Source organism: Ursus americanus, chromosome 19 (genome assembly GCF_024610735.1).
Source record: "Ursus americanus isolate L20-20 chromosome 19, mUrsAme1.1.p, whole genome shotgun sequence".
Lineage (NCBI taxonomy): Eukaryota > Metazoa > Chordata > Mammalia > Carnivora > Ursidae > Ursus > Ursus americanus.
This window is the reverse complement of record NC_142145.1, coordinates 47,946,309-47,968,786: the sequence shown is the minus strand read 5'-3', so window position 1 is coordinate 47,968,786 and position 22,478 is coordinate 47,946,309. Positions and strand designations below refer to the sequence as shown.

Here is a 22,478-nt window from a genome sequence, read left to right as displayed (position 1 = left end):
GGGTTAAAGGAGAATGGAGAGCTATTGTTTAATGTGTGAAGAAATTTAGTCTGGGATGATAAGCAAGTTCTGGAGATGGATAGTAATAATGACTGCACAACAATGTGAAGGTGCTTAACGCCACTGAGCTATATAGTTAAAAATGGCTAAAATGGTAAATTTTATGTTACATATACTTTACCGCAATAAAAAGATAATTTTTCTTTCAGTTTATGTTTTTAAAACATGACCCTAGCATAATACTGAGAAAGTCTAAACTCCTATGACCCTGAAACTTGCTAGGCCCTAAATTCTTTATCTATGAAGCCTACACTGATCATTTCTGCCATGAAAATGTACAACTCTAAAAGAGAGGCCACCAGACTTAATTAATTCACAGAACCTGTATGCTCTTACAAACAATGAATTTTGTTTGTTTTTAAATAAATGGAAAACTTACCACATGAGCTGACAGTTATTCCTGTTATCATCTTGTGTCTTTTCCCACCAGCTATAGGTGGATTAGGTAATGGCAATATCTTATCTCAAATGAGATCATGAATGACAAAGTATTTTGCAAATTACCACATTATATTTAACATAGTATTATTAATAATGTATCTGTTATATGTAATAAATGCTATCATTTTATTTTCCCCCAAATTTAACTGCCAGGACTGTTGATTCCCTACATCTACTTTGTATAATACTGACTGGTATTACTTAAATGGCACATGGTATTCCAGAAGACCTAAGGCTTTGGAGTTAGACAGATTTGAATCCTGACACTGTCATTTGCTAGCAGAGTGACCCGTAGCAGGTTATTTAGCTTTTTTTTTTTTTTTAAAGATTTTATTTATTCATTCGACAGAGAGAGAGACAGCCAGCGAGAGAGGGAACACAAGCAGGGGGAGTGGGAGAGGAAGAAGCAGGCTCATAGCAGAAGAGCCTGATGTGGGGCTCGATCCCAGAACTCTGGGATCACACCCTGAGCCGAAGGCAGACGCTTAACCGCTGTGCCACCCAGGCGCCCCTATTTAGCTCTTTTCATTTCTTCTGTCATCTTTAATCTCATTCTTGTCATTTCTTCAGTTCTATTTCAAATGAATAAAAAGTAATTTTACAATCTTAATACTTTGTGCCTCTAAATTAAGAGTGAATAAGATCAGGAAGCTCATGGAAATTCTGCCGCAAATCAAGCTATTTTGTACCCTGCTCCCACACCACCAAGAAACAGATGGTGAAGATTAATTGCCATTGTAACTTACAGACATGTAAGTGGTAAAATACCAAAAGAACTATTATTTGGAAAAGGTAAGCAATTCTGCCAAAGAAAATTGGAGAGTCAAAAAAAATTAAAAAGAATTATAACTGTTATATTATTTTTAAAAGCTTAGGTCAGAGAGGTCAGTTAACAATAAAAGTATTCTTGGTATTTTAGGGGTGGGAAGTGAAGAAAGGGTAGGAAGAAGGAAGGGGACGAAGAGAACAGTAAGTTCTACAGACTTCAATTTTTTTCTTTCCTTCTTCTTTTTTTGAAAATAACCATAAAATAGGAGCTATTAGGATTAGGAAAAGATATCAAGACGTTTATAAATATGTTAAATCTAAGTACAGCACAGCAAAATCACAGACGATATATACAGATTTTAAAGAGACACAGAAATATCAATAATACTGATAAAATTACCTCATCATAGAAATTCTTTAAACAAAAAGTTTGGTTGATTTAAATCAATAAAGTAATTCACTTAAGCTGTTTTTAAATTAATATAAAGTTACATTAAAGAGGTAAAACAATATCATAAAATGCCATTGATTTGGACTCCCCATTTAAACTATGACCTCCACAAAGTAAAGAACTTACGTTGGTTTAATCACTGATGTTTTCCTAGTGCTTGAAATAGAATAATGCTCAGCATACATAACAGGTGTTCAGTATTTGTTGACTAGGTTACCTCCTCTCCTAATTAATATCAGTTTTTCAATCCACAAAAGGAAATATGTCCTCCTTACTTTTTACAGCAATTTACTGTGTGGTTATTCTATAGTTATTTATACCTTGTTTCACTTTGAGAAAGAATTTAAACCAATACAAAAGATACTTTGTACTTTCTTCAGTAGTCTTTTAAATTTTCTTCAGATTATAATCATATTTGTATGTTTTCAGCTTTCTTCAACTTCTAAGAGCACAGCTTGAAAAAAACCCACAAAGTTTTTCAATGCAACCATTCATCATCTCACTCTACTCATCTCTGTCTTTGCAACAGTTTCTTATGGAGTGGGAAGACAACAACCATGTCACATTTACTTACAGGGAAGTTCTCTATTTCCCAGTGTATAACTGCTAATAAATTCTCTCCAGATCAAGCCTTTCCTATAGCTTTTCCAGATAGCAGGTCATTCAATGTCATTCTTTGTAGTAATATAATTTCTTAATTTCCCCAAGAATTTATTTCCTGTTTTCCCTCCTCAGTCAATTGTATAGCTTGTATACAGTATATGTGCTGTACCTGAACGCAGTGTAACTGTTTCGTTAAAAATATTTGATACCTAGGATACTTCCCTACTGTTGGCAAAACTACGACCTGTTTCTTTAAAATTAACAAGATTTTTCCCCCTGAACTTTCCCTCACAGTCTCAACTAGATAGGCAGTCCTTAAGACAAATACTACCTACTTAATTTGTAACTGTTTCTAAAACCACACAGCTGAATTCATTTCCATTAAGGTTTACTGCTGTTGCTACAGCAGGAAGTTAGGAGCTGGTATACACTATTCTTTCTGTGAAAACAGAAAAAAAAATCCTGAGACTTCAACAGGAAAAAGATGGATCCTTGGCCTTCCAAATCCACAAAGAAGTTGGCCACATTTGATGACACTATAATTTTGATTCAGCTATGTTGAACAAGATTTTCTGTGAATCATCTCATTATTTTAACTGTTTTTTGAAATAGGGAAATGTTTTAAACTGAATGAAAGTAACTTCTTGCATACTACATATTTTCATGTCTGAATTGCAAAATGCAAGTTTGATGGAATCAAGTATACTGTAATTTCCTGTATCTTCATAATTAAATTCTGGTTTTTATCAATAATAGAACCTTACATTTTATATTTTAAATTTAATAAAAACAAGATAACTTGTCCCTTCATAGGAAATAAATTTTAATTTAATTACCCTTTATTTATTGACTTTCTTCACATTGAGATATCAAAATATAAGACAAAAGGCAATTCAACAAAGATCAAATATCAAATTACGACTGCTGAGCCCAATTCCAACTCATGTATATGGTATTTCATCTTGGTCTCTCAAATGAGATATCAGAGAAGTAGCAGGACAATTTTCTGAATATTATTAAATATTCTCTCTCTAATTAGAGTAGGATAGTATCCATAACCACATCTGTGTACTTTAGATTTTCATCAAATATACACATATATTAGCAAGGCAGTTTCAAAAGACTGTATTTACTACAACTACTTTCAAATATCCACTGTAATGTGCAAGAAAAAATAACTTACTGTCTCTGAGTGTTTCCCAAGCCCATTGATCATTTTTGAAGAAGAGATGTCGTTTGATTTCTTCTACACCATTTCGCCCTAATCTCACCTCTCTGAAAAGGGAGGGAAAGAAAAAAGTTATTAATCATTTAAGATATTATTATTATAACCTGCCCAGATATATTTGCGGGCATAATGCTAAATCTATGCATAATGATAAAAACAGTTCTATGTCACCTTGAAATCATATTGATTTTCAGTATAATTTTCAACTTAAATAAAAAATAAGTTGAAGACAGAATACTGAAGAATTTTTTTAAAAATATATATGAAAAAAAGACCTGTTGATACTCCATGACTTTTCTATTGACAACAAAAATTCCAATAAATCCTCTTTGCTTCATTAGCATAATGAATAAAACACAGTGAATTTTCTTGACAGCTCTTAAACACTATGGTAGTTATACATTTTTTGCAACCAACAACTTTACTTTGCACCAAAAGCTAACAAAAACTCAGACATCTTAAATTTAAAATCTCCACTTCATATGTTATTATAAATATTTCTGATCTATCAGAAACTAATGACAACTAATTCTTGACATTACTACAAAACTCAGAGTTTTAATGGGATTCCTGGCCTCTTAGGTGAGAAGAGAGATAAAATGTTTAAAAATGTGCCTTTAGTGGATTTGGAAAGGGGAACTTAGCAACTCTGTTTTCTACTTTAGTGCTTATAAACAACAAGAACATCCCGAATTCTAAATTTTTTCATGAGTTCAAAGATAAATTGCTTTTGATATAATGTGACACCTTCTGAAGAAGCTTTCATTGACTCTCCCACACTGGATCAGGGAACCTCTCCATGGTTCTATGGCAGACAGACAGTACTTAACGCAGAGTACTTATCTCTTTGTACAATAAACATCTCATTCACTTGTCTGTTTCCCTCAAAGGACTATGAGGCAGTGGAGAACAGTGGCTGTGTATCTTTTTCATTTCTATATCCCTAGCACCTAACACACAGCATAGTACTTATATTTATAAAGCACATATATTAAAATGTAAAAAACTTGAAAGACTGTACATTTCAGGCTCTAAAGGACATATGAAGGGTAGTAAATTTAGATTAATTAAAGTGAATCTGAGATTGAAACATATCTAAAAGTACGAGGCTTCCCTAATATTTAAATTAATAATATACAAAAACATAAATATTGAACATAATCTTAGTCAGTCATGTGGTTCATGTTTAAATTTAGAAAGTAAATTTAAAAAGTAAACCATAAGGGTACACATAATATACCATTTTTGTTTCTAAAACACATACATGCATACACATTTATAAAAAATGTATAAAAATGGCCATCTCTAGAGGGAATGGGGTAAGAAATACATATATCTTTATAGCTTTGCACTATTTACTTAATTTCAACAAACATATAATCATATATAATTAAATCTTTTTTCCAGCTCTACTGAGATATAATTGACAAAATCTTAAGATATGTAAAGTGTAAAAAGCAATGTTTTGACATATGTACACATGGTGAAAGGATTCTCCCACTGAGAATTAACACATCTGTCACTTCACCTATTTACACCTTTCTTTTTGGTAAGAACATTTAAATTCTACTCTCTTAGCAAATTTCAATTATACAATACTGAATTATCTTAAACGGCATCGATTAGAAGATGCATCATTTTTCCATCACTAGGGAAAAAAATGTTCCCAATTAAATTAATACATGACATTGACTGTGAGAAGGACTCTAATTTCAGAGATGTTACATGTTAAAAAAAAAAAAAACCTCAGACTCAAGAAAATATAATTTTTATACTTAACCAAGGTAAAAATTCAACAATGAAATATAAAAAATCATCTGGTCTAGCCATCAGAAAAGAAAATTACCCCAATTACTTAGGTAAGGCAAAGTGATCTGAGAGCCAGAAAGCCATCCAGAATATCACAAAATATTATATTTTACTCTCATTAATGATTTGGGGAATGGTAATATTTTTATTCCAACGGTTCAAATGTAAGAGACGAGATACAGACCTCAAATAACTGAGCAGCAAAATGAGAATTTCCTTAAAATAAAGTTCAATGTTAAGATTATTTACCTGTCAGTAAGGAAGGCACAAATAAGATTTTTTGCTTCTTTTGATATATCATTATCATCAGGGAAAGTAAGTGAATTTTTATGGTTCATAATCTTACTGTAAGTTCCAACCAGAGAATCTGCATAAAAAGGTGTATCACCTGAAAATTTGACAGGGAACACAAAAGTAAATAAGATACATTTAAAAAAATCAGTTTCAAAGGAAAAGAGTCAATGTTACATAAAGATTACTACATATGCATTAAAGACATATACTTAACATATAAAAAATAAATAACACATCACAAAGTTGCTTTAAGCTTCTAAATAGCTTTTAAAAACACAGAGCAGGTTTGGATCAGTTGGTTTTCTGCAAACAAAATTAACTTTGCTTAATGCAGTAAATACCTTACTCGAAGAAGCCAAACGCCTAAGTTCTGGGATGAACAACTATGTTATAGGTACACAAAATTTTCCTTTACTCACCTACAAGCATTTCATATAAAAATACCCCAACTGACCACCAGTCACATTCTCGTCCATAATAGCCATCACCACCTTGAGATTTTAATACTTCAGGAGAAATGTAATCAGGTGTTCCAACTGCTGTATCACATCGTACCATACCTTCCTAAAAAAGAGTGGCAGGTCAACTTTTGAATTAGAATCCAAATACAAATTTTGAGTTATTTAAAAGGACTTTCCTAATAAAACCTGTAGACCTCTGAGTCTCTGGGCTATAACATATATCAAAACCTAACGCAAACTTGACAAAAATGAACACACAGTCTAATCACATACACATATTATATACATAATATATTCGAAACGTGTGTGTGCTCGTGTATGTGGATACATCAGTGATTTTTACTTTGTGGTATTACTCATTAGAAAGACACACTGCCACCCAGTTGTGCCAATATTATGACCTCATCATAACTGCAGAGAACAAGTATATGAGCCAATGCAAATAGACTGAGGGACTGCTAGGATGAATCATTTGATAACATTAATACATAAATGTTGATCTATTATTATTTTCTACTAAAATAGTCATTCTAACCATGCTTGAAACTGTAAAGAAAACATACAAGAATTGCACAAATATAAAATGGGGAGGTATGTGTAATGGAAAAGGGTGTAATAGTACTGAGCACACTGAGTATCTATTTAATATGCATTTTAACTCTCAAAAAAAAAAAATCCCCAAAATTAAATGCAAAAACTATACATACCTATTACTTATTTTAGCTGGTATTAATGCAACAGAATTATAATTAAATGTTCACACAAAAGTTCTCATGTAGTGTTTCCTTCTAAGAAATAATTCTCCTTTTAAAATAATAGGGGCGCCTGGGTGGTACAGCGGTTAAGCGTCTGCCTTTGGCTCAGGGCGTGATCCCGACTTTCTGGGATCGAGCCCCACATCAGGCTCTTCCACTATGAGCCTGCTTCTTCCTCTCCCACTCCCCCTGCTTGTGTTCCCTCTCTCGCTGGCTGTCTCTATCTCTGTCGAATAAATAAAATCTTTAAAAAAATAAATAAATAAATAAAATAATAAATACAACTTTTTGGCTATTGTTCTGTGATAAGTTTCCAAGAATATAAACTGTTTCAACTGAAACAAAGTAGCGCACTTGCCACTTTAGCTATAAATATGTTATTTATTTTGCAAATAGTAAGGACAGATGGTATCTTTTAAGACTGACTTCCAAAATAAGCAGTAAGATCTTCTACATGTTAACATAAGGCTAAGTAAAACATTTAAAAAATACACATATCACTAAAACCAAGTTTTTATGAAAGTCTAATTTTAACACTGGTCATAGTATTTAGTGACTAGTTCCATTTCTAGTTACCAGTAGTACTGTATTTTGCAGAGTTGTTATAAAGGATTTAATAAATTTGACAATCAACACTTACCTTAAGTAGAGAGGAAAATATAAATCACAAGTTACTAGTTAAACACTGAAATCATGGCATCTACTTCAACAAATAAGACAGGTTGTATTAATTCTGAACAAATCTAGCTATAGTTAGCACATTCTTATAGCATTTTCTAAAAAGCAGCTATCTTGAATTAGCAAAATTATTTAACCTTATTCATCTTCATACAAGTACCAAAATCTGCTAACTTCAAATGTCCAGATTTATCCAGCAGCATGTTATCAGGTTTCACATCTCTGAGGGAGGAAAAAAACAGAGTGTTTCTAAAACCAGGCAGACACTGATAAAAATTCTATGAGGCAGTTATTTTAGGCCCTGTACCCTCGCTCATTGTAGATAAGGCCATTTTTGATCCATATGTGCTCTTTCTGTCCACATCTATAAACTGAACTTCAGCAGGGAAACTCCTTTATATGTTAACGCCTCAGAGAAAGACATTCAATATTCCCTCTTCTTTTAAAAAGAGTTTGATTCTTCCAAGATGGAAAGCAAACCATTTGAGAGACAAAAACCATAAAAAACATAATACTCAGACATTAAAAATAACTGAAACACACTTTTCAACTTCAGTACATAAATAACCCCAGGACAGGGTGTAAATCACTTTCATTTTTGTATCCCTGGCACTTAGCACAGCAACTGCATTGGATTCAAGTGATGTATGTGAAACAAATGAAATTGTTCTTCTAACAAATAAATATGATCTATTCACTAATTAAAAGCAAAAGTTTGCATATAAAAAACTAAACAAAAGCAAATTAATTTGTATATTAAAAAATTAAAAGTGTTTAACTCTGGCACATACCTCAGAAAACCAACTTATAATTTTTATTTTTTAGAACACCAAATAAAAGTATATAATCAGATTAAGGGACATTAAAAAATACATTTATATCAACATTAAACTGAAATAACAGAACTATGAATTTCAAAGTTTTAAAATCTGAAATTCCACTTATCTCACATGAATAGGTGGATTTCCAGTAGGAAATGCCAATCAAATAAAGTTTAAGTACTTTTCAGCTTCCCCCTTCAACAAATGAAAAAACTTAAAGCATTTTTATCTTTACCTATGAATGAAACCCATGGAATGGATTGCATCCAATGCAAGAACTACTTCTGCAGTATAGAATCGTGCCCATTTTTCAGGCACATCATAGTTGCTCATTAAGTTTACAAGATCTCCGCCAGGCATGTACTCCATCACCATGTAGAGATAACGATCATCTTGGAATGCATAAAAAAGCTATACAAATACAAAAAAATCATTACGATTAAGCAAAACTGTTTCATTTAAAAAATGACAAAAAATACTAATGTAAGATTTAATTAAAACAATCAAATTGCAGTAACTACAGTACTCAAAAAAACCAAACACACAAACATAAATCTCACAAAGCCCCTTCCATATGCAAAGGAACTGGTTATTTTTCTTTCTTTTTTTTTTTTTTTTTAAGATTTTATTTATTTCTTTGACAGAGAGAGAGAGACAGCCAGCGAGAGAGGGAATACAGGCAGGGGGAGTGGGAGAGGAAGAAGCAGGCTCCCAGTGGAGAAGCCTGATGTGGGGCTCGATCCCAGGACTCTGGGATCACGCCCTGAGCCAAAGGCAGACGCTTAACAACTAAGCCACCCAGGCGCCCCAGAACTGGCTCTTTCTGAGGAGTTAGATGGAAACTTTCTTCTCTATATTGTTGCTACACTAATTCAATTTTTTACAGTGAGAATTTTTAAAAATTACAGTTTCAAAAAAGAACATACAAGTCTCTGAAGCAAAGAAGTATTATGATTCTGATATAACGTGTGCTCTTGTGAGGTCTACTCTTAAATTTATATCAATACCACAATTCTCAAGTCGTCTGAAAAACTGGACTACAGGCTCAGCTGTCCCATAGCCATGTGACTGGGCAATTTATTTAACCTTTCTACGTCCCTGTCACTATAATCCCTTCCAGAAAAATGTAAGGGGCTATACCTTGTTTGACTTTTATACCTGCTGCTAGGTCAGAGTCTGGACCTAGCTATGGCAATTTGCAAATGCTTAAAAATGTCTAATCAATAGAAGGTAAATTAATCTATAATTGGAGATATACCAATAGGGATTAACTGCCTTTCAGAGTTGATAAGAAGATAAGTGAACATAGAAAGCACCTGGTACAACAGATGCTCAGTACGAAATAGCAGTCAATGGGAAGAGGAGCAGTAACTAACAGGAAGAGGGTAACAGCTACAGTCAAGCAGGAAGAGTGAAATCCATTGATAGGAAATTGGCAAGAATACCAGGCATAAATATATTTATTATGGGACCCAGGTTGAAGTTTAAAAAAAAAAAAAAAAAGAGCAAAAGTAAACATGAGAAGGTCAGAATCATACTAAAATAAAATGAAGCCCTAGAGAAAATACCTTGTTTACACAGACATTTGTCTTAAAATCTTTTTGTTTTTGTTTCATTTTTTCAACAGTGTTTAATGATTTTAGTTACAGATTTAGTTATTTTAAAAAGATATTTTAGGGATGGATAAGAAACTAAGTGGCATCTCATGGCTAGCCCAAATTAAAGTATACAATTTATCATTTGGGCACCACAATTAAAGAAACAATGTTGATTTGGTAGCAGTTTACCATATTTAGAGACAATGTATCAAGAAAAACAAAGCTTCAAGTAATAAGTTGTAAATTTAAAAATTATGTCCTATGTCTTTTAACTATCTACAGAAAACTGAAGATTCTCTGTATCACTGGTTCTCAGCCAGAGGAAATAATCATCCCCTGACCACCCGCCCCCTTCCCACTAGCACCAGGTAAACATTCAACAATGTCTAAACACAATTTTGGTTGTTATAAATGGTATGCAGGCTGTGGAAAGCTGCTACTGGCATCACCTGGGTAGAAGCCAAGGATGCTGCTGAAAATCTGATTAATGCACAGGATGGCCCAACAACAAAGGATGACCTGGCCCAAAATGTCAGTAATACCAAGCCTGAAAATCCCTGCTCCACAAAGCTGATAAAAACAGCAGACATTTCAAGTATAAAAAGTCATACGTAACTCTTAAACATTTTCCATATCCTTTTTATCCCAATTACTAGTGTGCTTTAGGATACTCTTCATTATATATTATAAATTAATAAGTCATAAAATTCATGTTAAGAATTTAGAAATGGTCTAGTCCACCCAGTTTTTTTTTAACCAGAAGATTTACTTCCCCCACATGCATTCTTACATAATCCCAATACATAAGACACATAAAATATGGAGCTGCTCTAGTTGAGGCAGAAATAGAAAACCCAGTATTACAACTTCCCCAAATTCCTGCTTGTCCCCATGACTTCACTTGAGGTATTCTCCCCACAGGTGAAAATCTAAGCCAACTTCCACATGTCTGAACAAGGAAACTGAGGCCCAGAGATGTAAAAAACTTGGCCACAGCTTCACCAATAGATTTTTGACAGTTAAGACTAGAACTTACAACCACTGACTTCTAGTGTATTTTTCTTTCCACTGAAAAACCTACAGCCTACACAATATTATTTGAAGGCCTACCTTAACTCACCCCTTCCTTCCTTGTCCCATTCTTTCCTCTCCACAAAATGAGAGAGACAAATAGATGAATAGATGGTTAAATAAACAGAAAAGGATCTCATATTTGGGAAAAAACTTAAATTTCAATATTAAATAAAAGTATCCACCCAGGAGATAATAATATATAACTTCCTTCAAATCAAAGCAGATTAAATTTTCTAATATTTAAAGTCTATAGGCACATAATTATTTTGCTTTGGGCTTACTTTTCTCCTAGAGACAATTCAATAAAATTAAATTTTACGATTTTAAAAAAGTAACGATACGTTAGACAATTTTGTAATTGCCAACAAATTCTCTATTACTGTTCTAAAAAACAAACTAAGCTTCTCCAATATGTTTAGTTACAAACTATTACACCAATAATGAAACAGTAGCAAAATCATACCTGGACGACCCAAGGGCTGTTAGCAAAAGCCATGATGTCCCTTTCTTCCCAAAAAAAAGCAGAATCGGATCTCTTAATCATTTCAAATTTACTGAGAAGCTTCATAGCATATACCTTCCTGGTGGATTTATGCCTTACCTTTAAAATTGAAAAGAAATAATGAACCTTTTGTTGACATTTAAAGTTCAGCATTTACCAGAACAATTTACCAAAAGATTTTAACACTTTGTTAATATAACATTCTGTTCTAGCTACTTTTTTCTCATCTCTTCTGCTGACTTATCCCAATTAGATAATGTCAAGGCTTCAATTACAAGGCGGCAAGTAATGTTAGAAAAAAATCTTTATTTTCTTTTTTAGAAAAAAAATCTTTATTCCCTATATAATAGCACACTCCCCCTTCTCCACCCTGTTGTTCATGCTGCTTTCTATTTATAAAACTTAGGATTTCATATTACAAGTAAAGATTTCTCTTCTGACACTTGAAACCTCTTCTCTACCCATGGATGGTTGGGGAAAATACTTCCTACTACTGCTGAATTTGACTCTAGGCTTTCACATCCTTTGGCAAGACTATCTAGAGCAATTTAAAGCAACAATTTTATAAAAACAATATCATCCCAAATAATGTATGTTAAACACACAAATGGATTTTTAATTTTATTTTTTTAATCTCATTAAAATAACCTACCAATTGAACTTCTCCAAATGCACCTCTACCAATCACCTTCACTACTTCATAATCTTCTGCTTTCATTCGTAAATCTCTAATTTTATTTATTGTGTCTTTATCTGTATGAAAAGAAAAGTTTGTGATTTTAAATCATTGAAGCATTACAACTAACACTGTTTATTTTACATTCAAGTCCTTGAAAAACAAAAAAAAATCATTAAGAATTACTTTATAGTAAACAGTTATAAAAGAAATGTTCAATGTATTAAGAATTGTTTTAAATAAATTCTGGAATGACTTCACTCTAGCTATTAAAATACTTTCATTAAAATCTAACTTGATAGATATTTCAGAAAATAAATATACTACTAACACATGGAGGACAATCAGTTAAGTACAGAGCAAAACTGAATTGAAGGATCATGGGTATATATTTTAATTAGTGAAATAAAATTTTCTTTTTATCAAGTCAGTTTTGATAATCCCTCCAAGAATATATAAATAATTGAAGATATCCAATGTTGAAAAAAATCACATACTTGTATCAATGTTTCTCTATTTGAACCTAGATTTTAACTTAAAACACACAGTGGGAATCACTGCAATTATTTATATAAACCTGTCACGCTACAAACTACAATAATTTACAAATCCCCACTGGATAGATATTCTAATTCCTAATTTGGTCATAGATTAAAATAGGGCTATTTTAATCCACATGGGTCAACACTGGCATGAGATTACATGGAAAAGCTTCACATTTCAGAGTGTACAAAATACAGAACAGCTATTAAACTTAAGTTCTAGTTCCTATTAAAAACTCCATCTATATTCTTGTCTTTCTTTTTAAAAGCACATTTAAACTCAAGTGTTTATGTACATTATGACCAATAAACACATGCAAAAGAAAGCAAATTTTTACACGAGGATAACATAAGTACACTTAATTTTAGGTTACATATCATTTGCAAGATGCATCAGAAAGATATAGACAATAATCAATATACTGCGCAATTATTTGTGTCTCCCACGTAGGCTCTATAGAATCACTGTAGATATATAAAGATAATTTCAAAACATAGTTCCTCCTCTTAAGGAGTTCAAACTCTAGCAAATGAAACAGAAACGAACAATGAAAAAAAAAAAAGCTGTAAGGAGGATAAGCACAGAGTTTACAGAAAACTAAAGAAGACACCTAACCCAAACCTGCCTGGAAAGGAGGTGGGTAGAAAAGGCTTTCTGAAAATGGTAACACCTGAAACAAATCTAAAATGAAACGCAGCAGTTAGCCAGGTGGGGAGAAGAAAAGAGAATACTATAGGCAGATGGGCAATATAAGCAAAGGCACAGAGGAAGTACACACAAGAAGCTTTGTGCTGCTGAAGTATCAAGTTTGTGATAAGGGTTCAAAGGAGACGCTGGAGAGCCCCAAACTGGTTAAGGAGCTTGAACTTTACCTGCAGGCCAGTAGTTATAAAACTATTATTTAATCATAAAAAATCTTTACTCACAATAAAATTTAAAGCAACTCAATTTTATAGAAAAGAAAGTGCTCTGCCTCAGGAGGGTAGTGGTGTGGGGGGTCAGGATATCAGAGAGGGGCTGGAGTTTCATCTACTTTATAACTCTTCCATAAAGCAGCCCCCGAGAGTCCTGTGGGATCTGCTGGGAACTGAGAAGCACCATGAAAAGAAATAAGGCAGATAAACAACACAGTCAAATTTACATTTCAGCTAAACCAGTCTGGGAAATATGTAAAAAGATGAACTCAATAAGGACAAGACTGGGGGTGGGGAGAATTTTAAGACTACTGTAATATTCCAGATGAGAGTTAAGAAAGTCCTGAACCAGGATGTTTTATATAATAGCCTGTGAGGTTCAGAAAGGATTCCTAGCTCTGGTTATATGAGGTTTAGAGCCATAAATAGGCTGAAAAGTCTGTTGTTTGAGCTCAGAAAATATATCTGCTGCAAATTTATGTGGGAATGATGATTTTGCTTCCTGTTTTAATTTCTAACAACAGAGGAAGTGTATAAGGCAGCTTGATATGTGATTCAAACAACATTAGTTGTCAAATGACTTTATTACATTTAAGTATGGCATTAAACTGCTGTTCTGCCTTTTAATTTTAGGTTATAGTCATTAAGAAACATTTTCAAAAACTAACTTCCAAAGTCAATTAGTATATAATGAGAACTCAGTAACAGCTGGGAGTGGCTCTAAAAACCTTCATCTTGGTCTCTGTCTTAGCTCATGCTGCCATACAAAATACCATAGACTGAGTGGTTTAAACAATATTCATTCATTTTTTCACAGTTCTAGGGTCTGGAAGTCCAAGATCAGGGGACCAGCATGTTTGATTCTGGTGAGGCCCTCTTGGCTTGTTGGCAGCTGCCATCTCTGTGTTCACATGACCTCTTCCTAGTGTGCAACAAGGTAAGGACACTGATCCTATCTTATCAGAGCCCCACCCTTATGACCTCATTTAACCTTAACTGCCTCCTTATTGACCCTATCTCCAAATACAGTCATTGGGGGTTAAGGCTTCAACATATATTGGGGGTGCAGGGGACAACACACAATTTAGTCCATTGCAGTCCTTAAAAAAAAATATATCACAATTAAACAGCATCACTACTAAGACATCAACTTAAGATAAATTGGATGTTCAGTTCCAATTTCTGACAAAAATTTACAGAACTGATGATGTAAGTCCACGAGAGTGAATTGGGTGTACCACTGACACTGTGGTTCAATAACACGTGACAGATTCAAGTATTTTCCACAAAGTACCTGCTGATGTATAATATAAAATAACTATAGGCTTTAGAGGCCTTGTGTTTTCATAAGCTTTGTCAGTTTGTCCAACTAAGCCTTTTTCTGTACCACACATAATTTTAACTACTATCACTTGTAACACACCTCAGCAGACTCCTCTTTAAGCTGTACTTAGTATTTTCTCAACTTCCTTAAAAATATTCTTGCCTGTACTTGTTCCATGAAGACTACACATGGAGAGGATAATTCTTTAGTTATTTCAAACTTAGCACTGACTCCTCAAATAAACAAGAGTCAAGGAAATTGTCTTATTTTTTGACTATTGATGTTGCTCTTGATGACCTCAATTCGTTGAGGTTCTTGCCAAAAAGCTAGTAGTCTAAGGAAATTTTTCTCTACACATTTTTTTTTTTTTTTTTTTTTTTTTTTTTTTTTTTGCTGCTGCAAACACTCACCATTTCTCTATTTGGCTAATAAGCCACTCATAAGCTAATGTAAGGTCACAGCCTCATTCCTTTTTTATTTTTGTGAAGAAAATTCTGTGATGAGATATTCCATTTCAAGTTTTCTATTTTTTCTGACTGTTGCTTTCCTGAGATGGGAATATTATGATAATAACTCACTCTGGTAACATCAATATATATTATTTTAGCACAGCTATAGTGTCACTGCAAAATAAACACAACGCTTTGCCTTTTAACTTCACAAAATAATCCACAGTCCACTGTGTCTCAAAATGACAACATTCAAAGTTCAGTTTTCTTTCTTTTTTATTTATTTATTTTTTGACACAAGGGGTATGCACTGGCAATAAAAAATAAAATGTTGTGGTATGGTGATACACATGAAATGCTGTTCTGCTCTAACTGTACCACTGTGATTTAGCTGAGTAGCAGTGTGAACCAATAACAATGTCATGTATGATTTCTGTCACAACTACTCAATTCAGCCACTGGAGCACAAAACCAGTCACAGACAATACATAAGAATGAATGTGGCAATGTTCCAATAAAACTTTATTTATGGACACTGAAATCTGAATTTCCTATAATTTTGACATGTCATGACATATTTTTCTTTTGACCTTTCATCAATCATTTTAAAAATATAAAAAAACATTCTTTGTTCATAAGACATACAAAAATAGGTGGTGGGCCAGATTTAGCCTGTGGCCTGTAGTCTGCCAACCCCTGCTCTGATAGAGTGTCCCCACAAAGGACACTGCTTCCCCTGCAGCTCTCAAGTGGTGACCTTTACCTTTACTCACATGCCTCATACCACTGGCCCTGAAAGTGGATAGGTGAACTCCACTACTATCTCTATACCCCTATCCTAAATCTGCCAGCTTTGATTTTCATGTTATTAGATTATATTTCTTGCTACCTCTCATTATTGCTGTAATCTACTGACTCTCGGGTCATCACATTTCATTGTCAGACACTTTTAGTTCCTGGTTTACTGACCTCTCCAACATTCACCTGTTTTAACTCTTAGGGATTTTATTTTATCCACGGACGATATTTCTAATAACCTGGTCTCTCAATACCTTTAAGTTTTCTCTTTCAGTGATCTCATCCGGTACCTTATCGTAACCACTTATAATCTTCCCATAATTTCGATTTCAAATCTTACACCGTTTAAGCACTCCTTACCAGCTTTCCTGCTCACTCCCTCCAATAACTCAACTCCAACAATGCCCAGCCCCATCTTGGCTCTCTCCTGCTTCATTATACTTAGTTTGGCAAAATCACAATCGTAGTTAAATCCAATTCTCCAACTAACAGTGTCAGCACCCATGCAGTTAAATAAGTCTGGATAAATACATAAAATCATATTGACTGATCCCACTTTAAATTCCCAATCACAAACCTAAAGCTGGCCCCTAATTCTGCTTGGCATCATATTTCACTAGTCTGTTCACTCTCCTACTCTGCTAGAGACCATATTTTACATTTTCTTCCCTATTCTCAAACCTTGCACAGCTCTCCCACTGATCCTCATTCATAGCTAAGACATTTTTGGCTACCACCCTGAATTAAATTAAAAAATCAGAAGAAAACTGCCACCGATTTACCACCACACATACATATATATGTAACTGCCAGCATGTGCAGGTATGTATTTGGTCACCTTTTACTATAGGAGCATACTGCTATTTTACACCAATCTTTCCACCAGTGATGTCACATCCTTTTTCACTAGTTCAAGGACATGGCTCCAGCAAAACTACCCTCTTTCTCTTGTATCATTAAGTTTTCCCTTTTCTAACCAGATCTTATATCATGCTTATTTTCATTCTCACCTTAAACAAATCTCTTCATCGCATTTCTCTCACGAGCTTCTTCTGCCCCATTACTCAAGTTCACTACAGCAAAATCCCTCAAATGTTGTCTATCCTCTCAGTTTCTAAATCTTTCTTCATATTTGCTTTTAAGTCCATTTAGGAGGGATTTGGCCACTACCTTTCTATCAAAGCTGCTTGTCAAAGTCACAAATTACCACCATGTTGCTAAATACAATGACAAATTATCACCTCTCATCCTGACATATCAGCAGCTTTTGACAGTTTGGTCCCTCTCTGCTGGTATACTTTCTCTACTTGACTTCCACATTCTTCCAACAATGCTAAGGATATTTTTTCAACCTCAATAGTTACTTTTCAGTTGCCTTTGCTGTCTCCTCCTCCTCCCAGAGTTCTTAACACTGAGCATCTCAAGGCTTAATCTTTCATAGTGTTTTCTTCTCTGTTTACCTTTATTTCTTTGGTGGCCTTTAAAAGCCATCCTACGAGTCAACAAATTTTTATGGCTAGTCCAGATCTCTCTCTTAAGCTTCAGGTTTATATATTCAATTGCTTACAAAATATATCTACATGGGTAACAGACCTCTCAAATTTAATGTGTATGAAACTGAAGAGATGTTTTCACCCCCAACCTCTACCTATGATCTCCGTATTTCTGTTAACAATTCAATTTTGCTAAAACCTAGGGAGCATTCTTGACTCCTTTTTTCCCTTACACACCACAACCTATCCTTCAGGAAAACATGCTAGCTCTACCTTTGAAATATTATCTCCAGTCTGGTAACTTTTCACTCTTTATATTGCTAACATGCTGGACCAAGCCACTATCGTCTCTTCCTAGGATTACTACAATCGCTTCTTAATTGATTTTACTGTGTCTATCCTTGCCTCTCCATAGTTTATTCTTAACCCTAGGTGATATTCTTAAAAACACAAGCCAGAGCATGTCACTCCTCTACTCAAAACTCTCTAATGTCTTGCCATCTCAGCCAGAGCAAAAGTCAAAGATCTTACAATGGCCTACAAGACTCTACATGACCTAGCTTTACTTCTCTGACATCATCCTACTATTCTTCTTGCTCAATTCTCTCCAGCCACAATGGCTTCTTCCTTGCTGCCTCTCGCACATGACAGATATATTCCTCCCAAAGCCTTCATACTGGCTATTCCTCTGTATGCCATTCCCTTTCCTCAAACATCTGCTTGGCTCATTCTCTCAAGTACTTTAACAATTTTCTCAAATGTCATTTTTTAGTGAGTCCCATGCTAGTCACCTTATCTAAAACTGCAGAATTCTCAAAACTTCCAATCCTTCTTATAGTGTTCTGTGTTTTTCCCATAATAAGTAATAACTTCTTTGTTACAGAATTTGTTTCATGCAAAATTATAAATTTGGTAAGCCCTCATTAATTCTAAGACCAATAAATAGGATTACATAACCATTAGACCCTTTTACCAATTTCTGATTGTCTACTTTGTTGAGCTAGGTGATGCTGACAGAAAGCTAAGATTCAGAGGAGTTATTACTCCACAGCACAGTAACAAAAAATGAAGTGGGTAAACAGAGTCACAAGTAGACACCATAAGTCTTGACAGGCCACTAACTAGCTAATCATTTTCTAAATAATTATCAGTTAGCAAAAGAGGCAGAAAGATTGATAATTTATAGTTTCAGGGTTACCAACAATTCAAAAAGATTTCAATCACACAGACTCTTCAATCTAATTTTCTAGAAATCAAATGGATGATTTTTCTTAAGAATCTTAAGAAAAAAAAGTCACAATTTATATCCAGTAAATTCTACTTCTAGAAATTTATCCTAAGTTAGATATAACGTGGAACTAAGATTTTTACGATAAAAAGTTTTTTAAAATGTAAAGATTGAATAATTTTATATACATATAATGGAGTATTAGGCAACATTTAAAATTGTGTTAAAAAATAAAACAAGATGAAATCAGAAAGGGAGACAAACCATAAGAAACTCTTAATCACAGGAAACAAACTGAGGGTTACTGTAAGGGAGAGGGGTGGGGAAATGGGGTAACTGGGTGATGGACATTAAGGAGGGCATGTGATGTGATGAACACTGGGTATTATATAAGACTGAAGAATCATTGACCTCTACCTCTGAAACCAATAATACATTATACATTAATTAACTGAATTTAAATAAAAAAGAAAAAGCACATAGAATGATATTCAACTATAATATTGAACAAATAAACAGAATAAACTGCACAAATATGTAAACAGAAATATATACTGGTACATGTGAACAGTAAAAAGACCAGAAGGAAATACAGCAAAATAATACTTGCAATCATTTCTGAGTGCAGTAGGATTTCAGATTATTTTATTCCTCACATATTTTATGTATTTCAAATTTTCTATAATGACTATTGCTTTCTTTTTTTTTTTTTTTAAGATTTTATTTATTTATTTGACAGAGATAGAGACAGCCAGCGAGAGAGGGAACACAAGCAGGGGGAGTGGGAGAGGAAGAGCAGGCTCCCAGCAGAGGAGCCTGATGTGGGGCTCGATCCCATAACGCCGGGATCACGCCCTGAGCCGAAGGCAGGCGCTTAACCGCTGTGCCACCCAGGCACCCCATGACTATTGCTTTCTAATGAGAAAAAGACATGCCTGCCTAGTCTAAGATCTGAGATTATAAAGTGCACAATAATTTTATGTACCACTATACACTGTAAGACATCCTAATTGTTAAGTTTTTTTAAATGTCGGGATGAAATGTAGTAATAAAAGCTATGCACAATATACCATTTGACCAAAATACTGCTATTCTTTGCCTAAAGAAAACTAGTATACCTTGTATACTTTGAGTGTAGTCAAAGAATCCCAAAAAGCTCTAAAATTACATAAAACTTACCTAGAAAATCTACAACGTAATACTCAATTCCACAAAAATCTGTTTTAATGCAAAAATTATTTTATGCCCAAATCTTCAAATAAAATTCAAAGTCCAGGAAGATGTGCCATGTTTTGCCAGTGTGTGTACACACACACACACACATACACACACACACACACACAGAGTGATCCAGTTTGAGAAACTGATTGGGGAGCGGGAGGAATCCAAATTCTTAGCATAAAATGGCTTTTAGACCTTGTTACTGTCCAGTTCTCCAGTCTTTTATTTCTAGATACTCTCCCCAACACGCTCTACCATTGTCCAGTTATTTGCAATTGCTCACATTACCATACTGCTTCAAATCTCCATACCTTTGCAGATATTGATCATCAGCCTAAAATGACTTGCCCCCACATTATCTGACCAACTTATTATCAAATAAGATCTAATCCTATATCTCTTCTTCAGCCATTGTTGATCTCCTCAAGCAGATGGGCTAACTCCCTCTCCTCTGAAATACCACAATTTCTCTATTATTTCATCTATCAATCTGGACTGAAATTGTTTATACAGCTATGTTTCTTCTATTATATAGTACATTCCCATTTCCGTAAGGATAGAGACCACACTTCATTCATGGATATGTCCTTGATGTACACAGATGCTCAATGATACTTACTGAAACATGAAAAACATTTAATGATATTATTTATAAATGGAGACAAATCAACTACCTGCAGCTCTTACCTATTCAGGAACAACAGAAAAGCCAGTCACTATTACTTACTCCAAAATAAAGAAAGTATATATCTAAAATCAATCTCGGATTTTTCAAAATGCTAAACATAGAACTACCATGTGACCCAACTATTCCACTTCTAGGTATTTACCCAAGAGAAATGAAATGTATGTCCACATACAAACTTGCACACAAATGTTCATAGCAGCAGTATTCATGATGGCCAGAAAGCAGACACGACATGAATGTTCATCAAGAGATGAATGGATAAACAAAATGTGGTAGGTGGATCTACAAATGGAATATTATTTGGCAATTAAAAAATATGTGCTACAACATAAACAAATCTTGAATAATACATCATACTAAGTTCAAAGAGTCAGTCACAAAAGACCGCATATATAATTTCATCTACAGGTAATGTCCATTATCTATGGCAAATCTATACTGACATAAAATACATTAATCATTGGCTAGGGCTGGGGAGCTTAGGGAAAAATGGGAGTGACTGCTAATGTATATGGGGTTTCTTTATGAGGTGATGAAAAATGTTCTAAAAGTGACTGGTAATGGCTGCACAACTCTAAAATTATACAAAAAACAACGAATTGTATACTTCAAATGGGTGAATTTTACAGTATATAAATTATATCTCAACAAAACAATTTAACAAATCAATCTTAGGTTTGGCAATGATTTTTACATATAATACCAAAAGCATAATTCATAACAGAAATAATTGATTAATTAGGCTATCAAAATAAAAAGCTCCTGCTGTGTGAAAGACCGTATATACAACCTTTTTGAGTCTGGAGGTGGAGCTTATTGATCCCCCTGCCCACAAGCATAGGCTGAACTAGTGATCAGATTCCAAACGATAGGGTATGGAAAGGGCAAATAGTAACTTTCCAGAAGAGAAGCTTGGGAGACTACTATTTTAAACCAAGTGATAAAAGACATTACCATTGGTAAATCATAATACCACAAACCTATAACCCCAGTCTAAAGTCAGACAAACACAAACTGTGGGACATTCTATAAAATACCTGATCAGTAATCTTCAAAACTGTCAAGGTCATAAAAAAAAAATAAGCGAAGACTGAGAAACTATCACAGACTGGAAGAGACTAAGGGGAAATGGCAACTGAATACACTGGATTCTGGAACCAAAACCAAAAGAGATTAATGGAAAAACTAAAGTATGTAATTAGTTAACAGTAATGCCAATTTTAATTTGTTAGTTCTGTCAATGTGCCATGTTATATAAAATGTTAACATTAGGGAAAACCGGGTAAAGGGCATAAAGGAATCTCTATTCTTGCAACTTTCCCATGAGTTTATTATATGATTTATTTTAAAAAATAAAGAGGATATTTAACATTTCTTTTTTAAAAAATCTAATTTAGTGATATTTCATTTGTAATAACTTCAAACAAGCTTTTGTAATATCACAGGTCATACTGCATAATTTATTCAATTTTACGGCTTCATTTTAAAATCCCAACTAATAAGGACTACAAAAATATGTATATCATCAACTCTAGGCTAGTGATTACATCTGGAAGAGGAAGACATGAGGCCCACGGCCTCAGTTGTAACTTAAAATCTTA

General features: G+C 33.9%; 1 protein-coding gene across 5 annotated transcripts in view; it reads right to left on the bottom strand.

Annotated features, from left to right (window-relative positions):
* Positions 1-22,478, bottom strand: part of ROCK1 (Rho associated coiled-coil containing protein kinase 1) — a 141,979-nt gene that overhangs the window by 75,364 nt on the left and 44,137 nt on the right. For all 5 annotated transcript variants that reach the window (XM_045781949.2, XM_045781950.2, XM_045781951.2 and 2 more), the window contains 7 exons: positions 12,196-12,296; positions 11,505-11,642; positions 8,605-8,780; positions 7,686-7,770; positions 6,074-6,218; positions 5,610-5,748; positions 3,507-3,598 (listed from right to left, as the gene is read on the bottom strand). In XM_045781949.2, the coding sequence (XP_045637905.1) occupies positions 3,507-3,598; positions 5,610-5,748; positions 6,074-6,218; positions 7,686-7,770; positions 8,605-8,780; positions 11,505-11,642; positions 12,196-12,296 (876 nt within the window). The remainder of the gene's footprint in view (positions 1-3,506; positions 3,599-5,609; positions 5,749-6,073; positions 6,219-7,685; positions 7,771-8,604; positions 8,781-11,504; positions 11,643-12,195; positions 12,297-22,478) is intronic.